We start from the raw sequence: 19,388 nt of genomic DNA, 5'->3' as shown, positions 1-19,388 counted from the left end.
GCCCATGACCAGCCCGCCTGGAATCCGGAAGCCCCCTGTGACCGGCCACCCTCCAACCTGGGTCCTGCGCATGACCTGTCACCCCACGATCAGCCCTCTCTCCAGTCCCTCTCAGACCCTGAAAAACTCTCCATTGGTTCTTCCTCACTTGGGACCCTCCTCTTGGCGGAGCCCATGTCAGAGTCTCCCGGACCTGAGACCTGCCTCCTTTGCCTGCCCTCTTTCCTCAGCCGCAGGAGTCCTCAGACCCTGGGGCCTCTTCCCTCCCTAGGGTTTCCCCTTGGGGGAGCTGCATCAGCCCCCTCAGACCTGGCAGCACCCTCCCTCCGTGAGCCCCTGAGCTTGAGCGCCCCCAACCCCCAACTGACTCCTGGCTCCTGAGCCCTCCCCCTCCCGCAGACCAGGCACGTCCTGGGTGCTGCTGGGGGAGCTCCTCACGGTTGTGAGAGCCCTGCCGCCTGCGTGCCCCCCGCACACCGTCCCAGGCTTCCTGATCGCCACCCTCACGCCGCCCCACACCACGCTGCTCACACTCCGACCCCTGTCCTCTTGCCACTTCAGTCTCCTCCCACACCGGCCCACCCTGTACCTTTTCCTCCTTCCTGACTCCAGGCACCCTCGGGCTCTTCACTTGTATCCACACAGCCAGGCTTCCTCCCAGTCCCCGACAGCCATGTGCTGGGGAACCTAAGGCACCCAGTTTTATTTGTCGCTCGGGTATTTCCTTCCCATGTCCTGCCACCCCCTCCCCCCATTTGACCTGGATTTCTGAGGACCTGCTGTCAGCCCCTGATGGGTTTGGAACTGCGGCTGCACCTGCTGGCCCTTTCCTACACCTCACCCCTCTCATGCAAATGGTAGTACAGTTGACCTTTTTTTCCCTGCCACAGGCACTCGGTAGTGGTTCATACTCCTTTTTCTTTCCCTTCCCTACAAAAACATTCCTCCTCTGTAGCTACCCTTGCCTGCTCAGGACCCACTTTCCCCCTCCCTCTGTCCCTTTGTCCTTAGCCTGACACCCACCTACTAGGCTGTTCCCAAAAGCCTCTCCAAACATCTGTCCCCTTGAAAGGACTTACAGAAGCATGGAGGTCCTAGCGTGCTGCCTCACTGCTGCCGTGGGAGAAGAGACTGCACGATGTGTCTTTTCCATGTACTCGCCCTGTGCCCTTTTACATTTTAAATCTCACACGCCTCTCTTCTGGGCAAGTAGGTCTCCCACCCGAAAGACAATGGGAGTACATTTTTCTTCTGCTAACTAAGAGTATTCATCTTAGTGTTTTGTGGGAATAAGTAATTTTCTCTTTGTTTGATTAGGAAAGCTGCATCTTCGCGTTAATTGTATCTTTGGTCTAGAAACTTAAATTTCTATCACGAGCCGTGATATTTATTGTAATTGAAAAACTTGTGGCTGAGGTGTTTCAGTCTTCATAATGATGTGATTCATGTGGTGATCCCCCTTTGCCTGAAATGTGAAAATTTAGTACGAAGGCACAAGTTTTTTGTTTTGTTTATTTGCAAGTAATCAACATTTTGGAAGTGAAATCCCTGGTGTGGGCCATGTTTGGAATGATCTTGAATTTGTGCCCATTGTTGAACTTGATAGTTTCTGATATGCTAGGGGACAACTGGCAGGGTAGCCAAGTGTCAAAGAGAAGTCTGCTTTGGTTACTGTGGCAACTACTCTACCGTCATCAGTGTGCTGTTTCTGAATTTCTGTCAGGTGCCAGTTTCCTTGTGAACCAGTGGAAGCGGTGATTGAGGTGGTACAGGACTGGTCTCAGGGTCTCAGGCCCAGCGCAGAAACCTGCTGAGTGGCTGGAAGCCACTTGAGTGGGGTGTGTGACAGTGGGGGCTGTTGCCATGCCCAGGAATGCTGGCCTGTGTCTGGGTGGGTGAGCTGCATCACTGAGAGGCAGTGGCATGTGAATTGCTCCATCATCTGGTTTTTCAGCCAGGACTAGTTTCTTGGACTCAGCCTTCTTAGAATACTGCTGTGTTTTATAACTCATCCGCTTTCCTGCTTTCTTTCTTTTCTTTCACAACAGGGTTGTTGAGATATAATATACGTACCATACAATTTACTCATTTAAGGTGTACGATTCAATAGTTTTTAGTATATTAACAGAGCTGAGTAACTGTCACTGCAATCTGATTTTCATCACCCTGAAAAGAAACCACATAGTCCGTAGCTGTGACTCCCCTCCAACCTAAGCAACTACTAATTTTTTTTCTAAGATTTGCTTATTTTGGACATTTCATACAAATGGAATCAGACACCGCAGTATGTGAGTGTTAACAATTTTTCTACGTCCTTGTCAACACTTGCTGTTGTCTGTCTTTTTTAGTGTCGCCATCCTAGTGGGGGTGAAGTGGCACCTCATTGTGGTTTGGATTTGAATTTCCCTAATGACCAGTGGTGGGGCACAACTTTGCGTGGCTCTTCGGAGCATTTTCCTATTTTGAGATTCCAGTTTAAAAAGTTCCTCAAACTCTGTGAGATTCTGACTGGGTTTGTTGTTGTTGTTGTTGTTGTTGTTGTGGCTGTTCTCCTTGTCGTCTGCCGTCCAAGAAGCCAAGAGTAAAGTGAGGGTCACTGTGAAAGGAATATTAGAAAGAGCAGCTGTTGGGCACAGCTGTGCTGTGAGACCTGCGGAACATGTGCCTTGCTGTCATTCTCATTGAGATGCTGGCCTGTCGTTTGGTTAAAGCGCTCTGCATTGTGGGGTATTTGATTCACCAACCGTCATCAAGATCAGTTTGGGCCGAATGGTTGAATGGAGGCCAAACTGAAATTCTGATTCCTGAGCGTGTGGTAATGCACGCAAAATGTTCGCTAATTTACAGTCAAGTTTTAATCTTATTAGCAAGTATTCTTGCCACCTGATACCCTTTCCAGTGGCTGTGAAAGCCCAGACTATACTGAATTCAGTGAGAATTGCGTACATGAAATGTAAGGCCTCAGCTTAGAGCTGTGTACCCTTTAATGAAAGTTCTTTGCTGAACGATGTTAGTGCTGATCAGCTGCTTAGGCAACGTCCAATGCCAAGGTCAGCAAATGAGGGTATTTAAAGTGCTTTGGCAGTTTTCAGGTGGAACACCTTTGTCACCAGCACCAAGTGGGGGGGCGCCTGAGCTGCCTGGCCCCCTGTGCTTGGTGCTGACCCCGTCTGGCTGCGGCGCTCATTGCAGTTTCTGAGGATTGCCTTAATAGTAGATTTATGGTGTAATTGAAGTAGTTGACTCCCCAAATCTGATAAATTCCACAAAACTTTGCTAGTTTCTTAAAATGAGATCTCACTTAACATTAAAATCTCAATGTGCTACAGCACCATTGTACTGGGTTTTACTTTAATTCCAGGGGTTTATTTTGTAGATAAATCCAGTTGTCATGAAATCTGAAAATCTGCCTATTCGGGATGAGCCTTTGTAGATTGGGGTAAAATGCACCCTTAGTATTCGTTCAGCTGCAAGTAACCATACCCATTTCAAAATAGCTTAAAGAATACGTGAATCCACTATCTCACATTACAATAAGTTGAGAAGTGGCTTGGTTCCAGATTGGCTCATTGAGGGGCCCATTTCTTTCCATCTCTCTGTGCTGCCATCCTTGGCATTTCCTGGCCTCGTGATCTCGAGATGGCTGCCACTGGACTGGGCATTGGGTGCAGATACTGCCACCACCAGGGGCAGGAAAAGAGCCTCTTCAAAAGCCAGGCTCTTTCCCAGAAGCACCCAGGAGACTTATCCACACGTCTACCTGGACAGAACTGGGTCACTCACCCCTAACCCAATAACTCACAAGGGGGCGGGGGCACCTGTTTGCATTGGAGCCATCAGGGTTGACCAGGTCTTGTGGGGCCACGGTAGGTGCAAGAACAAGATAGGGGCCTTGCCAGCATGGAAAAGTAGGAAATTGGCTGTTGGATGGACAGCCAGCAGTGTCTCAGCAACCAGTAATTGGTGGCTGCTAAACCTCAAAATCTACTCTTGTTACCCCTGTTTATTTTAGGCTCCTCTTTTCATCAAGAAATACAAGCACCCTTACGTGAAATGGGCAGAGCAAGCATTCACAATGTATTCTGATTTGGGGTCAGCATTCTGGTTTGGAACTGAAATTTATATCACAAAAGTCTTTGAAACATTCCTTTCCTGAATATTCTGCCTATCTCCTGAAGAAATAATGCAGGATGGTGCTTAGTGTAATAACATAGGAGGAGGGGACTTGCTAGACCAGTGACTGAGCAACGTGGAGACGGCCATAGGCCGGAAAGACATGAGAGAGCAGATGAAGCCCAGGGTAGGGATAACAGCACGTGCCCAGGTGGAAATGGAGGCCTGGTCTGCAGACCAATGGGAGACAGGGGTTGAAGACAGAAATAAGGTTGGAGTGGGTTTGCTGTCCCCGAAAGGGACTTCAGTCTTAAGATATTCAGCTGAAGGAAGTTAAGAGGGTCCTGCGATCAGTTTGCTTCATCTGAACAGGCACGTGGATGGAGAAGATTCACGAAGGCCTGAGGCCAGTGAGCCCCGGGCTGTGCTGGCCTCGCACCGACCTCCAGGCCCCCCTGACGCTGTGAGGCGCCAAGGTGCCTCTGACTGCTGGACACGTGGCTTTCTGAAGCACTTCCAGCTTGTCTGCTGGTGGCTCCTCTTTGTAACGAGGCTGTGTCCTTTCTTTCCAGCACGTGGACACGGGGAACTCTTACCTGTGCGGGTACCTGAGGATTAAAGGCCTTACCGAGGTAAGCGCTCATTTAGGTGAGCTCCAGCCGGAAAGAGGGCCGCCCTCAGCAGCCTCTCACTGCAAGCGCAGGCGTTCTCGGCTGAGGCTTGATTAAAGTGCCGTTTCTAAGTTGTTTTTGTAGTGGTCAACATAAAGCAGGCAGTGTTGATGTGTCCTGCTTGGAAGTATACAGATTCTCAAATCTTTAAAGTTTATAAATAAATCATAACAGGACCAATACTATTGATTTCATTTTTAATCCTTTTTGAGAAAAAGAAATACATAGTAGGACTATAGTCGCCACCCTCACTGTAAGTATAACAGTTTCTGAGATAAGCATCAATCCTTGGAGAAACGAGGCCTTTGAAGTTCTTTGTGTCCCTTACGAGCAGTTCACTGGAGTAATAAGCAGTGACCGTCCAGTTTCTAACAGAAGTAGCTGCTGTGTAAATGTAGAGCGTGTTCCTTCCTTTGAACCAACTTTGTAAACCTCAGAACCCCCGGGAATGTAGAGAGAAGAAAGCGCACCCTTTCTTTCCCACTGGTGACGCGACGCTGAGGAAGCGGGCGCTGCAGGGGCCGCCTGACTCCACAGCGAGGCCTCGGCTCCGTGCGTGTGGGTCTCGGCAGTGCTCACGTTCTTCACGGGCAGCGGTGTTTGGGAATGGCTCCTGGAGCCGGCAAGGGCTGGGTGACCTTCTGGCTCTGGCGCTCGCTAGTTCCCTGACCTTTAGTTTCCCTGCAGTTTCCTCATCTGTAAAAGGCGAATGAAAAGCACCTGTTCTGTCTGCTCCGGGGCCTGTCCCAGTGGGGAGCAAGTAATGGGAGAGTGGGGCAGGCGACAGTGTGATGCAATGTGGGCGCTCACAAGGCGGTGGTGCTCCTCAGGCTGGAAACACTCGTTTCTGCCTCTTTGATTCCGTTTTGGGTCTCCTGCTTCTCTACTGGCATTGTGGTTGAGAATTTCCCATGAAGTTTGTTGTTGAGACAAACGGTGATCTCTCCGTCACCTCTGGAAACTTACCCCGTCAAGCAGTGATAGGAAGTGGTAGCAAATGAGGAGCGCTACCCTTTGAATGTGGTAGCAGAAAACATGTAGTAAATAGAATATACTCACCTCTTAGGCAGCCAAATGTATTTATTAATCGAGTACAGAACATAAACATTTAGCTTCTTAAGAAAACCAGGAAGGTTTGTGAAGTGGACTATTTAATGCCGACCCTAAAATCAGTCATTCTGGTCATGGGAAGCTGCACAGAGATGGTAAAGTAGCCTTAAAACTCCCCAAATGGTACAGAAATGCTAGGAACGTCTGTCAGGAGCAAGTAACCCCACGGAAGGGAAGGGCCTCTGAGTCCTACACGCTCGGCTCCCTGAGGAGGTGCTGGTGCGGCTGTTCCTTGGAGGTTCCCCCCAGGGAACTTCGGCTCTGGGCCGGAACCGGACGCCACCCTCCTGGCCCGTCCGTCCCACCTGCTCCTGGAGGGCCTGTGGAGCACGCAGCCCCCTCCCAGTGCTCTGCTCCAGGCCAAGCAGGGCTGGCTTACAGCGCGGAGGAGGCGTTGGTGACACAGGCGCTGAGCTTCCTGAGTCCTGCTCACCTTCACGGTTCTTTGAATTCTTCTTTTTTAATACGTTTTTAGTACTTGACTGAGATTATAGTTCAAATACCGTACAATTTACCCATTTAAAACGTACAATTCATTGACTTTTAGTATAGGCCCCGTATTGTGCAACTTAGTAACTTTTAAAATTATAATCTAATACATGGTCACTGTAGATAATTGGTAAATGCAGAAAAGGGTGATGATTCTTTGAATGATTTTATACCAATCATTCTTTAAATGATTGTAATATAAAAGTTATTCATTTTTGTTTGCTTTTCCATTTATAGCTGTTAAAGTCTAAAGTATATAGTTTATTTTAATAAAACTATTTAAATAGTTTGGGTTTTAGTTATAATCTTCCTCGTGTTTGCAATATGGGATTAACAATTAAATTGGAGCTAGTTTGCCTCTTAGCTGCCTCACATTCACAAACAAGCACAGCTTTAAGGCCTGTGTGCCTCCTGGAAATGAAATCCCAGAATTGTAAAGAACAGGGTGTCAAATAACACTCTCTTTGTAATTCTGAGCCAGCCACCAGTAGGGAGAGGGACCATCCTGGGGAGGCCCCTGGCTGTCGGCCAGCACAGGGCCTGGGGGGACCCCAGTCTTGGGGGAGTCTTGTCAGATTCTCCACTCACTCACTAGACCAGTTTGGAGGGGCTTGGAAGCTCCCACTGAGGTTTTGCTCAACTTGCTTAGAACTAGGGAGACAGGCCATACTAACCAAACTCACAAGAGTTCAATGTATAAACAGTGCTTAGTTTACAGATTTATAAAACAAATTCCATGCATGTTCCAGAAGTTCTCTGTGCCTTAGTGGCCAATTGAATGTTGATCCCCCAGAAGGCAAGTGTACATGGAAAGCCAAACCCATCACCTGACAGTTTTCGGTGAGCCTGGAATCGGTTAGGGAAGTGGGTTGGACAACTTCAGTGCCTGGCAACAGGCAGCCCACCATAAGAAACTCACGCCTGTGGGGAGAGTGGGGCGTGCTGGCTCTGCCTCTCCCTCTCACTCGTTTTCCTGATGTCCCTCTTTCTGCTGACAGTGAATTACCACCAATTTGGCTGTAATCAGGTGCTTGAATTTCCTATTCCTGCACTGCGCGATGTTTTATCTTCTTGGGGACATCTGTACATATTGACTCTCATTCATTATGTATTTTATTTAATTCTCTGAGTTTGGGGGTACCTTGTAGTCACCCTGATATACTGCCTAAAATGTTTTTACAGAAAAATCAGTGTAGAATTCATTAGGAAAACAAATGATTTGAACTATACTTGTAAGTATTATCTTTGTGTCACATAACAGGACCACTTTATCATTTTCTTCACTCTTTTATGGAAGTTTTAAAAAATATATTCAAGTTCAAAACTCAGAAAAATCAGTATTTTAATTTAAAATCTCAAGTCAGGTGCTAACTTACGCAGAACCTTTTTCCTTAGTAGTCTTTCCTAAAACAGATTAATATAATTTGTACCATTAAAATCAGGTTTCCATGTAGAAATTTTTCTCCTCTTTCATTTCTTCACTCTATGTATAAATATCTGCATGAGGAACCCCGCCACAGTGTTGGGGTGAGAGGTTGTGGTTTGGGGGGATGTTAAATTTATAATATTTGAAAGTTCACTGTTGAGGGAACAGAAGGATGCCCAGTGGTGTGTCGTGACACAGGCCCCTTCCGTCACAGCGCAGTGGCGGCCATGCTGTCTCCTGGCAGCCGCTGAGCCTGTGCAGCAGCGTCTCAGGAACACGAGCCACGTGGCAGTCAGAGCTGGGGGAAGAGGCAAAGCCATCAGGATGGACTTATTTTAAACGTGTAGATGTTTGATGCAGAACAAGAGGGGCTTACAGAGGATCTGAAGGAGAAAGTGGGACGTCTGTGGTTCCAGGGACATTAGGACCCTAGGTGGGCTGCCAGGCACGGCCATCATCCCCTTGCTCCTGAGAAACACCGGGGGCTTGGCAGGCTGGGCTGAGGGGTGGATGGGTTTTTACAAATGCAGAGAAATGACAGACTTAATAGCATTCAGTTTGCTTCTGTTGATTTGGTACCTCCTTTATTAGCAAATGAACAAGTAGCAAAGAAAATTAACACGAGTATTCTAAGCACTCATGGTGACAGCTTATTTATTTTTTCCAGCAGAATTTTTTTTTTTTTTTTTAAGATTTTATTGGGGAAGGGGAACAGGACTTTATTGGGGAACAGTGTGCACTTCCAGGACTTTTCTCCAAGTCAAGTTGTTGTCCTTTCAATTTTAGTTGTGGAGGGCTCTGTTCAGCTTCAAGTCGTTGTTCTTTCAATCTTAGTTGTGGAGGGCGCAGCTCAGCTCCAGGTCCAGTTGCCATTGCTAGTTGCAGGGGGCACAGCCCACCATCCCTTGTGGGATTCGAACCGGCAACCTTGTGATTGAGAGCCCGCGCTCCAACCAACAACTGAGCCATCCGGGAGGCAGCTCAGCTCAAGGTGCCGTGTTCAATTTTAGTTGCAGGGGGCAGAGCCCACCATCCCTTGTGGGACTCGAAGGATTGAACTGGCAACCTTGTAGTTGAGAGCCCACTGGCCCATGTGGGAATCGAACCGGCAGCCTTTGGAGTTAGGAGCACGGAGCTCTAACCGCCTGAGCCACTGGGCCGGCCCCAGCAGAATTTTTTTATGGTTGTGATTTCCCATTGCAGATTTGATTTACATATATTTTCCTGGTATAAATCGTCTTCGTTTATATGATAGAATTAAATGTATCTAGTATTATCAAGGTAGCTACAAAAAAATCCACCCCTGGAAACTTGAAGAATTGGTGTAAAAGAGACAAAGCAGTGAGCCAGTGTGAGAACAAGTGGGCCAGCCCATGACTTGAGGGAGACTTAGCTGTGAGGGCTATTTTGGAGCCTCTTTGGGGGTTTTCCTTGGGAAGTACAATCCACTTAGTTACCATCTGCTTTATATGCTGGAATATTCAGAATTTACTTGTGGGAATCGTCCAAATTCTTTTTTGAGCCATCAACACATAGCAAGCGAAATCAAAGAAAGGTTCTCTGCTTCTGGCAAAGTCCCCGAACCAAGCGCCTCCCCTCACCCCCACTTCACCACACACACACACTCTCTGGGCACCTTCACTTCAGGTTCTCTCCACAGCCGTTGGCAAATCGCCCAGCCTGACTCGGGTTTGGATTGTTGGTTGGCAGTGTGATGATTTTTTCAGTGTTGGGAAGAAGTTATACAAGGTTGATTTTTTTTCCTTTGTAAAAGGTTAAGACTCCCCTTCAACATCTTGTTTTGATATTTCGGTTTTTACCATAGGAGTATCCAACCCTTACAACCTTCTTTGAAGGAGAAATAATCAGCAAAAAACACCCTTTCTTAACTCGAAAGTGGGATGCGGATGAAGATGTTGATCGGAAACACTGGGTGAGTAAGTCTGATGGCTCTAGGTCCCCAGGGACCGCTGGGAGCTGAGGAACGTGGCCCTCAAGGTCTCATCACTGTCTCCCTGTCCTTTCTGTTGGTCCATCTCCTATCCACTGTCCTTTCTAATCTCCTGTACCTGGGGAAGCCCTGTGGAGCAGAGCAGTGGCCTCTGACTTTAGGGGTGAGGCGGGAATGCCGTTCCTGGAAACCTGTCCCTGCGGCTGTATCATCCCGGCTCCCGCTAGGTGAGGCCCACACGTAAGCGCTGGCAGGATGCTGCCTCTCCCCCTTAACGGTCAGGTGTGGCGCGTGTTCTCGTTCACCAGAGTGAACACTCAGGGCAACTGAGACTTACTGTCCTTGAATCTTTTCTTCAGTTGTCACACAAGCCTTGTGTCTTCAAAAATCCATTTCTCAACCTATCGTAATGGCCTTTGGGCTTAGCTGACCGTGGCAATGAGGAATTGAGGTTTAACACTGAGGAAGTCCAATGTGCTCACCCTCTAAGCCGACCAGAAATGATTGTTTGTGTCAGTAGTGGAGAGTTGAGAACTCCTGTTCTCCCCATGGCCGTCCACACCTGGCCGTTTGCACAGCAGTCCTTGGATGCTCTTCCTGCTGCTGCAGACCCTCATCTGAGTTATCATCACTGTAGATTAGCTGCTGTGCTTGTTACCGTTTTTCTCTTGAGTTAGGAAGGGAACATCTGCCAAATGCTGAGTCTCGATTAAATTTAAACTTGAGCTTTTTAGAACATTTTTTGAAAGTTAACTTGTCTTGACTATTGTAGCAAAGAGACACTAAAACTTACACAGTTATTCGTATCTCCGTAATACGAGAGAATGAACAGGACTTGAGAATCCAGAAGGTTGGAGTGGACAGCAGCGGTGCCAGTGTCAGGAAGCAGCGTTGGAGGGCTCCTCGGCGCCGTTGGCCCACCTTGCCCAGTGCCCACTCTTCCGTATGGCTCGTCACCTCATGACGTGGCTCCTTCCCCTTCTGGACAGTCCCAGTGCGAAAGTTCTTCCTTGTAATAAACCACAGTCTGTCTCCCATTCAACTTCGTTTTCCGTCTCAATTGGTCCCGCAAAGAGCAAGGTCTTTGAAGCCCTATGAAACCTCAATTTTAAGCAACATAGGCTGCGAATGAAACACCTGGAAAGCATCTCTGAGGTTCTCATTGTCTTCCATTAGAACACTGGAAAATATCTGGGACTCTAGTCTTTGTTAGGCTGGATTGAAATATTTTGAGTGAGAATGGGGTGGCTTCAAGGCCACCCTTGGCCCTGGCGTGCTAGCGTGGTAGGACAAGAAACTGCGCCCGCGGCATCTCCTCCCGCAGCCGTCCTGGCCTGGCCGCCACTGCTGTCCTCCTTTCCCGTAACTTCCCCGACCCCGGAGGACTCGCTGTGCCCACATGGGACTCCTGGAGGTCTGCATTGTGCCCTTGTTGGTCAGGGATTGAAATGTCTAAGAAACTTCACCTGTGGTACCATATTTCCAGTGTAAACTGGACTCAGAAACATTGTATTTCACCCTCAAATTTTCCTGAGTGGTATTTAAAGTTGGTATCGTAGCAGTATATAAAATCAAGAGTCCATAAACTTAATCTATTTAGAATTTTTAAAAATGTATGTACCAAACTCTATGATTTAATATCTCTATAGCCTATTTTTACATTTAAGATGTTTTCTTATAAAATTATTACACGCTTTAAAAATATTTGCAAAAAAAAAAGCCAAAGTTAAAACAATTATCCATAATGACAACACCTAAAGCTAAAACAGGTATTAGCTTTTCCTGAATCTCATTTGAGTAGCTATGCTTTTTTTTTTTTTTTTTTTTACAAAACTGGGATCACAAGATACAGTTTTGTAGCCTATTTCTAGTGTCCTTTTCTTTTAATTTAACCATATATTTCCTGCTTCCCCAAGCCGCTGTATTGTGTCAGCGTCTTTCCCCTCGGCTCAGCGGCCGGTTCTAAGGTGTTCTGTAGGCCTCTTTCCTCTACTGTTGATGTACTTACGTGCATATTTTCACTAATCCTGGCCTGTCTGTCTGGTGAGGTGTCCTGAGCAAAGGCCCCTGGAGTCGCCTCTGCCCCCACCCTGTGGCCTTTCCTCAGGCCGTGCTCATAGGCAGGCGTAGCCTGTGGTTGCGGAGCTGAGTCTAGGCTTCTGCCCCGGAGTCCGGCTCTTGTTTCAGTGCAGGTGGCCGAAGGCTCTTCCAGGCCTCAGCCTTGGCTGCTCTCGCGGCGCCACGACCCCCAGCTGGCATGCCTCTGAGAAGGTGACGGCGCCTGGCCGCAGAAGGGTCGCTCTGGCACCAGCCTTTCCCTCTGTGGACCAATTCTCTTCCCCTGTGTTTTGCTTTCAGGGCAAGTTTCTGGCATTTTATCAGTACGCAAAGTCATTCAATTCCGACGACTTTGACTATGCAGAGCTGAAGGACGGCGACTATGTCTTCATGAGGTGGAAGGTAAGCCCCCGGGGGGTCCTCCGACGGCCGGCTCCGGGTCCTGTGCTGCTTCCAGTTTGTCTTCCTGGCTGAGTCTCGACACACTCCTACAAGGCAGGCGCAGCTCCGGGCACGCTGGTTTCCTGCTGACACCCAGACGCTTTCTCTCTGGTTAAACTTCTTAGTGTTAGCCCATGAATTTGTGCCCAGGGTGGGCACCCTCCACACTCTGTGTGTCTTCTCCCACCCGAGAATTCCTGTGCCCCACCCCAGCTTGACTTGGCCCCCGTGTTCTGTGGATTCAGGGGGGACCAGACTCCCTTTGAACTCAGCCACCCTCTATCCCCTATTCTCAGCCACAGGCCTAAATGCCATTTAAGTGACTGTTCCCTCACCACATCTTTGCCCAGGGCTCAGTGCAGTCCCCGCTCATCTGGTTCTCTCCAGCTCAGGAAATGAAGGACCAGGAATGGAATTCAGGTTTTCCACTCACCAGCCCTCAGACAGCTCCATCTGGCTGCGCTCCGTGGATTGGCGTTCGGCTGAGAGGTCATTTGTGCTCCCTGCTTTGATAGCACGGCAGTTACTGTGTGTGACCACAGCATAGCAAAATCATGAAGCAAGTTTGTTAAATCACTTTGTGAACATGCACCCACCTCCAAGCCTGACTCCCAATCCGTAGGGAAAAGCTGTTTTATCTTAAAATCTTGCTGATTTTCACATAGACGCATCATTTAGAGTAATCATGCCCAACCTTTACCTTGTGAAGCTAATAGTTTTGGGGAGTGAAGCTCATCACTCCTTCAGGAGACAGCTGCCAGGTGCTGCGCCTGCCCCTCTGAGCCATCGAGGGGGAGACAAGCCAACCACGTGACCTTTAAAGGGCATATCTTGTAAGGTTCTCATTTTGAAAACTATAATTTCAGAGTTGAGGAAAGGGACGGAGAGTGTCTTAGGATCCAAAAAGCAATGGAGTCGTTTTGTCTCCAGAGAATTTCTCAGGGCGACTCACCTGTGGGCTTGTAGTAACCTCTTGGGCCCTGGGGCCTCTGACCTTGTCTCCGGGGGACTCTGGCCTTTCATGTCTTGGCTCCAACCAGAGATAACAAGCTTGCCTGTCTTTGCAAGGGGCCTGATCGAGAACAGGACCATTCTGGCTGCTTTTGATGAGATGCAGAGCTTTTTAAGGGGGTATTACTGGGGCTGCTGGTGATTGAGCTGCCCTCAGAATGATCCACAGGCCAACAGAGGTGACCCGCTGTCCCAGAGGTGATCAGGAACCTAGTGACAGTTCCTGCAGTGGAGCAGAAACTTACTTTTCCTCGGTCGTTCTGTCTGTGGGCTCTGCCAGGTAGGTGGGTGGGAGGTACTGATTCATTTATGGATGCGTGGGCCGTGGTACCATCTCAGTTGCTGATCCCACTGAGCTCAAGACACGGCTGCGTGCATTAGTATGTAGACTGCTCCAGTGGCCCCTGTCTGCTCTCCACGGTCAAGCGGAATGCAGCAAGCCCGGGCTATGGTGGGACCTTAGAGCCACCTGGAGGACAACAGGGAGGCCCAGAGACGGTTGGAGCGTGGCCGTCGCTGACCTACCTTCCTTATCTGTGCAGGAGCAGTTCCTGGTCCCGGACCACACGATCAAAGACATCAGCGGTGCTTCCTTTGCCGGGTTCTACTACATCTGCTTCCAAAAGTCGGCAGCCTCCATAGAGGGCTACTATTACCATAGGAGCTCAGAATGGTAAGGGGTCCCAGGGGCAGGCGGAGGCTTGCTGTCCCAGCCCTCTTTCGTCCTCGCGGATGTGTCTGCCTGGCTCTGCTTGGATTTCATGCTCTGTTTGGATGCCCAGGGCCTCCTTAAGTGGTTTCAGTTGCTCACACTAGGAGCTTATCCCCATCCACAGTGCAGAGTAAATGGGATGAAAATGAACTGCTAGTTGAAGGAACTCACTGCTAAGTGCTTTCAAACAGGACTGTATTTTCAGCAATGTTTCTCTCAGTCTTGCTGGTTTTGTATTTAGTCTGCCCAAATGTAACCAGTAACAAAAATGTCAGATCCAGCTGCAGACAGTGTGAATTTTGTCGTCAGCAGCCTTGTTAATTCTGTGCTCACATTCCTTAGATACTGGTCCCATGTGCACTTGATCGCAGCCTGGTGCCCTAGGGGCCCATGGGAGTTGGCAGTCCTGCCCTGTGTTCGAGGCGGAGGACCAGTAGCCACTGCGAGTGCTAGCTTTCTCACCTTTGTGGGGACTCTCCCTCCTCCTCGCTGCTTTTCAAGCTCCTCGTTAGACCTGAAAGGTGAACCATCTCGTAAAATACCTGATTTCCTCTCGAATGTAGAAACACCTTATTTCCTTTCAGATTTTTCACACTTTGGTGACTTGTGAGAGATCCTACCCTGAGTCGACTCAAATTTCTTGTTCAGTGGCAGCAAACTGATATCTGCAGGTCAGTGCCCTCGGGCTCAGGGTAGTCCCAGCTCCTCTGAGAGCCAGTTATTAGAGTTTCAATAACTGTTCTATTTTCAGAGGAGTTTTTGAAACTTTTCATAATCCTTTTTTACATAATAGCTTTATTGAGATACAATTTGCATACAATTCACTCATTTAAAGTATGTAATTCAGTGGTCTTTAGTATATTAACAGTTGTGCAGCCGTCACCACAATCAATTTTAGAACACTTTTATCACCACAGGAAGAAACCCTGTGCCCCCTTAGCCATCACCCCCAACCCTATACCACCACTGATTGGCCTTCTATGTAGAGAGATTTGCCTATTCTGGATGTTTTGTATAAATGGATTCATACGTTATGTGGCCTTTGTGTCTGGCTTCATTCCCTTAGCATCTTAGCATCATGCTTTGAAGGTTCAGCCATGTATTATTGCTGAATAATTGTAAGGATACGGACCACCTTTCGTTTATCCATTCATCAGTCGATAGACACTTGGGTGGTTTTCACCTTCTGGCTGTTGTGAATAATGCTGCTATGAACATGGACATACAAGTATCTGTTTGAGTTCTTGCTTTCAATTCCTGTGGGCAGGTACCTAGGAGTAGAATTGTGGAGTCATACGGTAATTCTGTTTTTGACTTTCTGAGGAACCACCAGAAAGCTGCTACACCATTTTGCGTTTCCCACCAGCAATGCATAAGGGTTACAGTTTCCCCACTTTCTCCATGTCCTGCCCGACACTGGTTGTGATGTCCTTACGATTATAGGATTCTAGGGGGTATGAAGTGGTTTTGATTTGTATATTCTGATGGCTGATGCATAATCGTTTCTTAGTGGGTTTTTGGGGTAAGAAACTGCTTTGCCCTGTGCGCCTCCTCCCTCCTGTGTGGAACAAGTCAGGAGAGAGCTGACACCCACACCATCGACTCTAATTGTCCCTGTGGGTTATCGCCCCTGGCCTCTGCTTCTCCCTCATCTGCTGGACTCCTCAGAGCACCTGCCAGTGGGGAAACACAAACACCACCTTAGAGTTCTCCAACATTCTCCAAGCCGACCAGGCATGTTTAGGGAGCGAGAACGGGAAAATGATGGTAAAACAAGGGTTAGCTGTGGAGTTGTCTTTTCCGTGCTCTCTCTGGATTCTGGGGGCATTGGGATGGGCCTGTGTTACCCATGAGACAGACTCGAAGGGTCGTACAGCCTGACTGACGTTCCAGAAGGAGCTGAAATGCTATACAGCAAAGGCAGAGCGAGAAGCGGGCTGAGAGTGAGCACAGGGCTGAGTCCGTGACTTCTCTCAGCTCCCTCAGTCTCTGTTATAAGACGTGCTGCTAGGGTTGCTTCATGATTAGAACACAAGCCCTGAAAACATGTATGTATAGTTCCGGAGGATTCACCAGAGCAATAGACATCAAACCAAACTCAGTTCACCTGAAGAAGTCTGAGAGGAATTTGCATTCCCGTCCAAGTCTGTGGTTTGTCGGGTGCTCTGGTTGGGGGGTGCTTCAAACATCCTTGCTTTGGTTGTCAGGATGCTGAGACTGCTGCCTTCTGTTTGTGTCCCCCCATTGCAGGTATCAGTCGCTCAATCTAACCCATGTTCCTGAACACAGCGCACCCATCTATGAATTCCGGTGACAGTGGTTCAGAACAGCAACCAAATAAATCTGAACTTGGCAAAAAAGAACTTTGCCAAGAAAATCGTGTACCTGCCAGAACCAGGAGAACCTGTGTTCCTGTTTCTTCATGAGCAGACTCACATCAGAAAGCATGAATGTTAACCCACAGAATCAGAGGAGCGTGGCCAGCCGGTGGGGCAGGCGGAGGGGGCCGTCTCCGTTCTCCGTTCTTCCTCCCTTTCTGTGGCAGTTTGGTCTTAATCTGTTTTTAAGCTACCTTATATGCACTTTTCCTTCCTGCACAGCTAACTTCCATGTCACTGAAATGCCCATTCCTTCCTCCATCCCGCCGCCAGCCGAGTAGGTCAGCCCCCGGTCTCCCTCAGCCTTGGTGCTCAGTGGTCCCCATCCACCCCCCCAGTTGCTTAGTCTGGTAGCTCAAGAAAAGGCAGCGCCCCAGCACATGTGTGCCACCCAGAGCTCTGTGCAGGGAGTGGGTGAGCTGTAGCAGCGTCCACCGCAGAAATGTGAGGCGGAGGCTGATTGCCTCACAGGGTCGGCTGGCCCTGCCCAGCCCGGTAACGTTCACGCGAAGCTAGGCAGTGACTGGCAGGTTCCCTGGGCCTGCCATCGGGGATCACTAAATTTCAGGCTTCCAGATCCCTGGCAGGAACAGATTCCGATCCTGCTTACTCAGCACGTTTGCTCCAAACTTTTGAACTTGAGGGCAATACTAAACTTTAAAAAAAAAAAAAAAAAAAAAGAGTTTTTTTATTACAAAATTATTTTTATGGTCCCTTTAACAAGGACCCTATGGCAAATGCACAAATATTCAGAATTACATTTTATCGTTTTCACATTGAAAACAGCAAATGTTGACTTAGTAATTTTTATACCTATATCTCTATGTAAATGTATATTTAATCAACCAGCAGTTTGAAACTAGTCATCCTGGTACAGAAGTTTTGCAGCATTGCATAAATTACAGTGCTAAACATGAGAACTCTTTTTGGGGCCAGTTTAGCATTTGTACCTCCTCCTTTTGCTACTCAGAACAGCAGTGCTTCGTGGCGACTTCTTCTATAAGGCAGAAGGGGCCGTCATTCTCCTAAAACAGTGACTCTGAAATGTTGGGATGGGGGAGGGGTGGGAACATGAACACGTTCAAATAACTCAAGGCTCATGTGCCAAAGTAAGTGTGTGTGTGTGTGTGTGCGTGTGTGTTTCTTTTTGTTTTTGTTTAATGTTTAAAAGCTTAATAGATTGGCATCAGTTGCGGACCACAGATACAGGCAGGGCTTTGGGTGATTGGCATTTTCTGGTGGTTTATGAGACTGACTCAGTACAAGAGGGAAAGCTTTAACAACAAGACAGCATTATAACTCACTGGAGCGCAGCAAGCTGAGCGGCGTGTACATCATGGGTGGCGGGAGACACCTCAAAGCCCTCGGTCTAGATGAGTGGTGGGAGTCTTCTGTTATTAAAAGTGTGGACTAAGTAACCCCCATGCAGTCACATCGGCTCTGAACATGTGTGTGGGCTGTGTGTTACTGAGACTGAACGTTAGGGAAGCCTCAGAAGAGAAGTGCGTGGGGAAGCAGTCAGCATTGGGACATCTAGGACGTGTAGTCCTCAGGCTTTGTACAGACGTGTGACCAAACCATCTAGTCAGGCCATGGCCATGCAGCCCTAAAAAGTTGCTTCAGTGACTTTAGGGGAAAAATGATTCACATCCATTCTCAGAGATGAGTCAGAAATGTTTTCTTGGTTTTAAAACTCCAGAAGGCAACAAATGGGTGTGTCTGGCAAAGCCAGCTGAAGGCACAGTAACGAGGAGACAACGGTCGCTGTAGCTCAGGAGCTACAGACAACGAAGGCTCAATTTAGCTGACGGGTGTCACCTAAGAGAAAAGGAGGCAGCAGGGCTGCACTGGCTTTCTTCATACAATACGAGCCTTTCCATTTCACCTCCCACACCGTGCTCGTAAACATAGTCTGCATTTTGCAAGCTCCTGGAAGGATACAGCCTTCCTCAGAACACTGGCAGGGAGGTCTGACTTGTCAGGGCCTCCGGGTGGCTCCGAGAGGTCAGTGGGTTGGTTGAGTGGGCAGGAAAGGATGTTTGCAAACGATGGTGTTCAGCGAGCCACATGGGCCGGGTTCTGTGAGGATTTCTTTTTTAGCTGCGTAATGAAGTGTGCCAGTTGGGGGAAATGAAGAAGTGATACTGTCATTAGATCTTTTGGGCACATCGTGAGGAAGATTTGTCCGCGTAAAACCTGTCCATTGAGGCCCGGGAAGGGATTGTTTCCCACCTTCTCAGTAACGCCCATGCAGTCCGCGTCGGCTCCTTTTCTCTTGCTCAGTTCCCGGAGGCACTTTGGGGATCCTCTCCGTCTGCAGACGGAGGTTCTTTCCAGAACCGCCTCTGGTACTATGTGCAATATTTTTGGTTGACACTTGTATTCATCATTCAGAAGTTAGTGCAGATTGCAGGTTTTCTACCCTCTTCCTCTGCCCCCAACAGTACCGCCAACAGGTGGGACTTGGCTGTTCTTACTGCACTGCTCAGAAAGCTTCCATTCTGAGGTCCCAGCCTCATCGCTCTTCTGCGCTAGAATCCTCTCTTCCCACTCACCCTCCTCTTACACGTCCCGGCTTTCCAGAAGTACCTGAGCAGTGCCCAACATGAAGTAGAAAGTCCCATCTGTGAGCTGGTTCTGTTGGTGATGTGGAAACCACAAACTCCAGGGGAGCAAAGGGACTTTCCATGTCATTTGCTTTCAGAAACGGGATTTCTGTTCTTTAGGGCCTTGGATTGATTTTGTTTTCTCATAAAATGGTCTGATAAGCTAATTTAAAAAAAAAAATGCCATTAAGTATGTTGCATTGTGGTTTAAAATTACTAACAAGTTCTGGGAAAAAAATATTTGATTTTGAATCTTAAATGTTTTTAAAAATTAGATATGAATGGATGCAAAGTGTGAATATTTTGTTTCTTTAGGGAGGACATGTGGAAAAGGTTTGAGGGTTTGGGATGGGAGAAGTATTTTGCAGAGCTATCAATGTCCAAATAAATTTTTTAAAGTAATAAAGGTATTTAAGCAGTGA

At 48.1% G+C, this 19,388-nt stretch overlaps 2 protein-coding genes across 2 annotated transcripts in view; one reads left to right on the top strand and one right to left on the bottom strand.

Moving 5' to 3' along the window:
• Positions 1 to 770, bottom strand: part of ATPAF2 (ATP synthase mitochondrial F1 complex assembly factor 2) — a 19,314-nt gene extending 18,544 nt beyond the window's left edge. Inside the window, exon 1 of the mRNA XM_074320641.2 lies at positions 590 to 770. Coding sequence (XP_074176742.2) covers positions 590 to 755 — 166 coding nt within the window. The 5' untranslated portion in view covers positions 756 to 770. The remainder of the gene's footprint in view (positions 1 to 589) is intronic.
• GID4 (GID complex subunit 4 homolog) overlaps positions 1 to 19,388 on the top strand; it is a 20,347-nt gene extending 959 nt beyond the window's left edge. Inside the window, exons 2-6 of the mRNA XM_019753765.3 lie at positions 4,686 to 4,745; positions 9,635 to 9,742; positions 12,119 to 12,220; positions 13,813 to 13,943; positions 16,233 to 19,388. Of these exons, the coding sequence (XP_019609324.3) occupies positions 4,686 to 4,745; positions 9,635 to 9,742; positions 12,119 to 12,220; positions 13,813 to 13,943; positions 16,233 to 16,296 (465 nt within the window). The 3' untranslated portion in view covers positions 16,297 to 19,388. The remainder of the gene's footprint in view (positions 1 to 4,685; positions 4,746 to 9,634; positions 9,743 to 12,118; positions 12,221 to 13,812; positions 13,944 to 16,232) is intronic.

Source organism: Rhinolophus sinicus, chromosome 12 (assembly GCF_057876585.1).
Source record: "Rhinolophus sinicus isolate RSI-liver-muscle chromosome 12, RSI-T2T, whole genome shotgun sequence".
In the NCBI taxonomy this organism is placed as follows: domain Eukaryota; kingdom Metazoa; phylum Chordata; class Mammalia; order Chiroptera; family Rhinolophidae; genus Rhinolophus; species Rhinolophus sinicus.
This window is presented reverse-complemented; position numbering and strand designations above follow the sequence as displayed.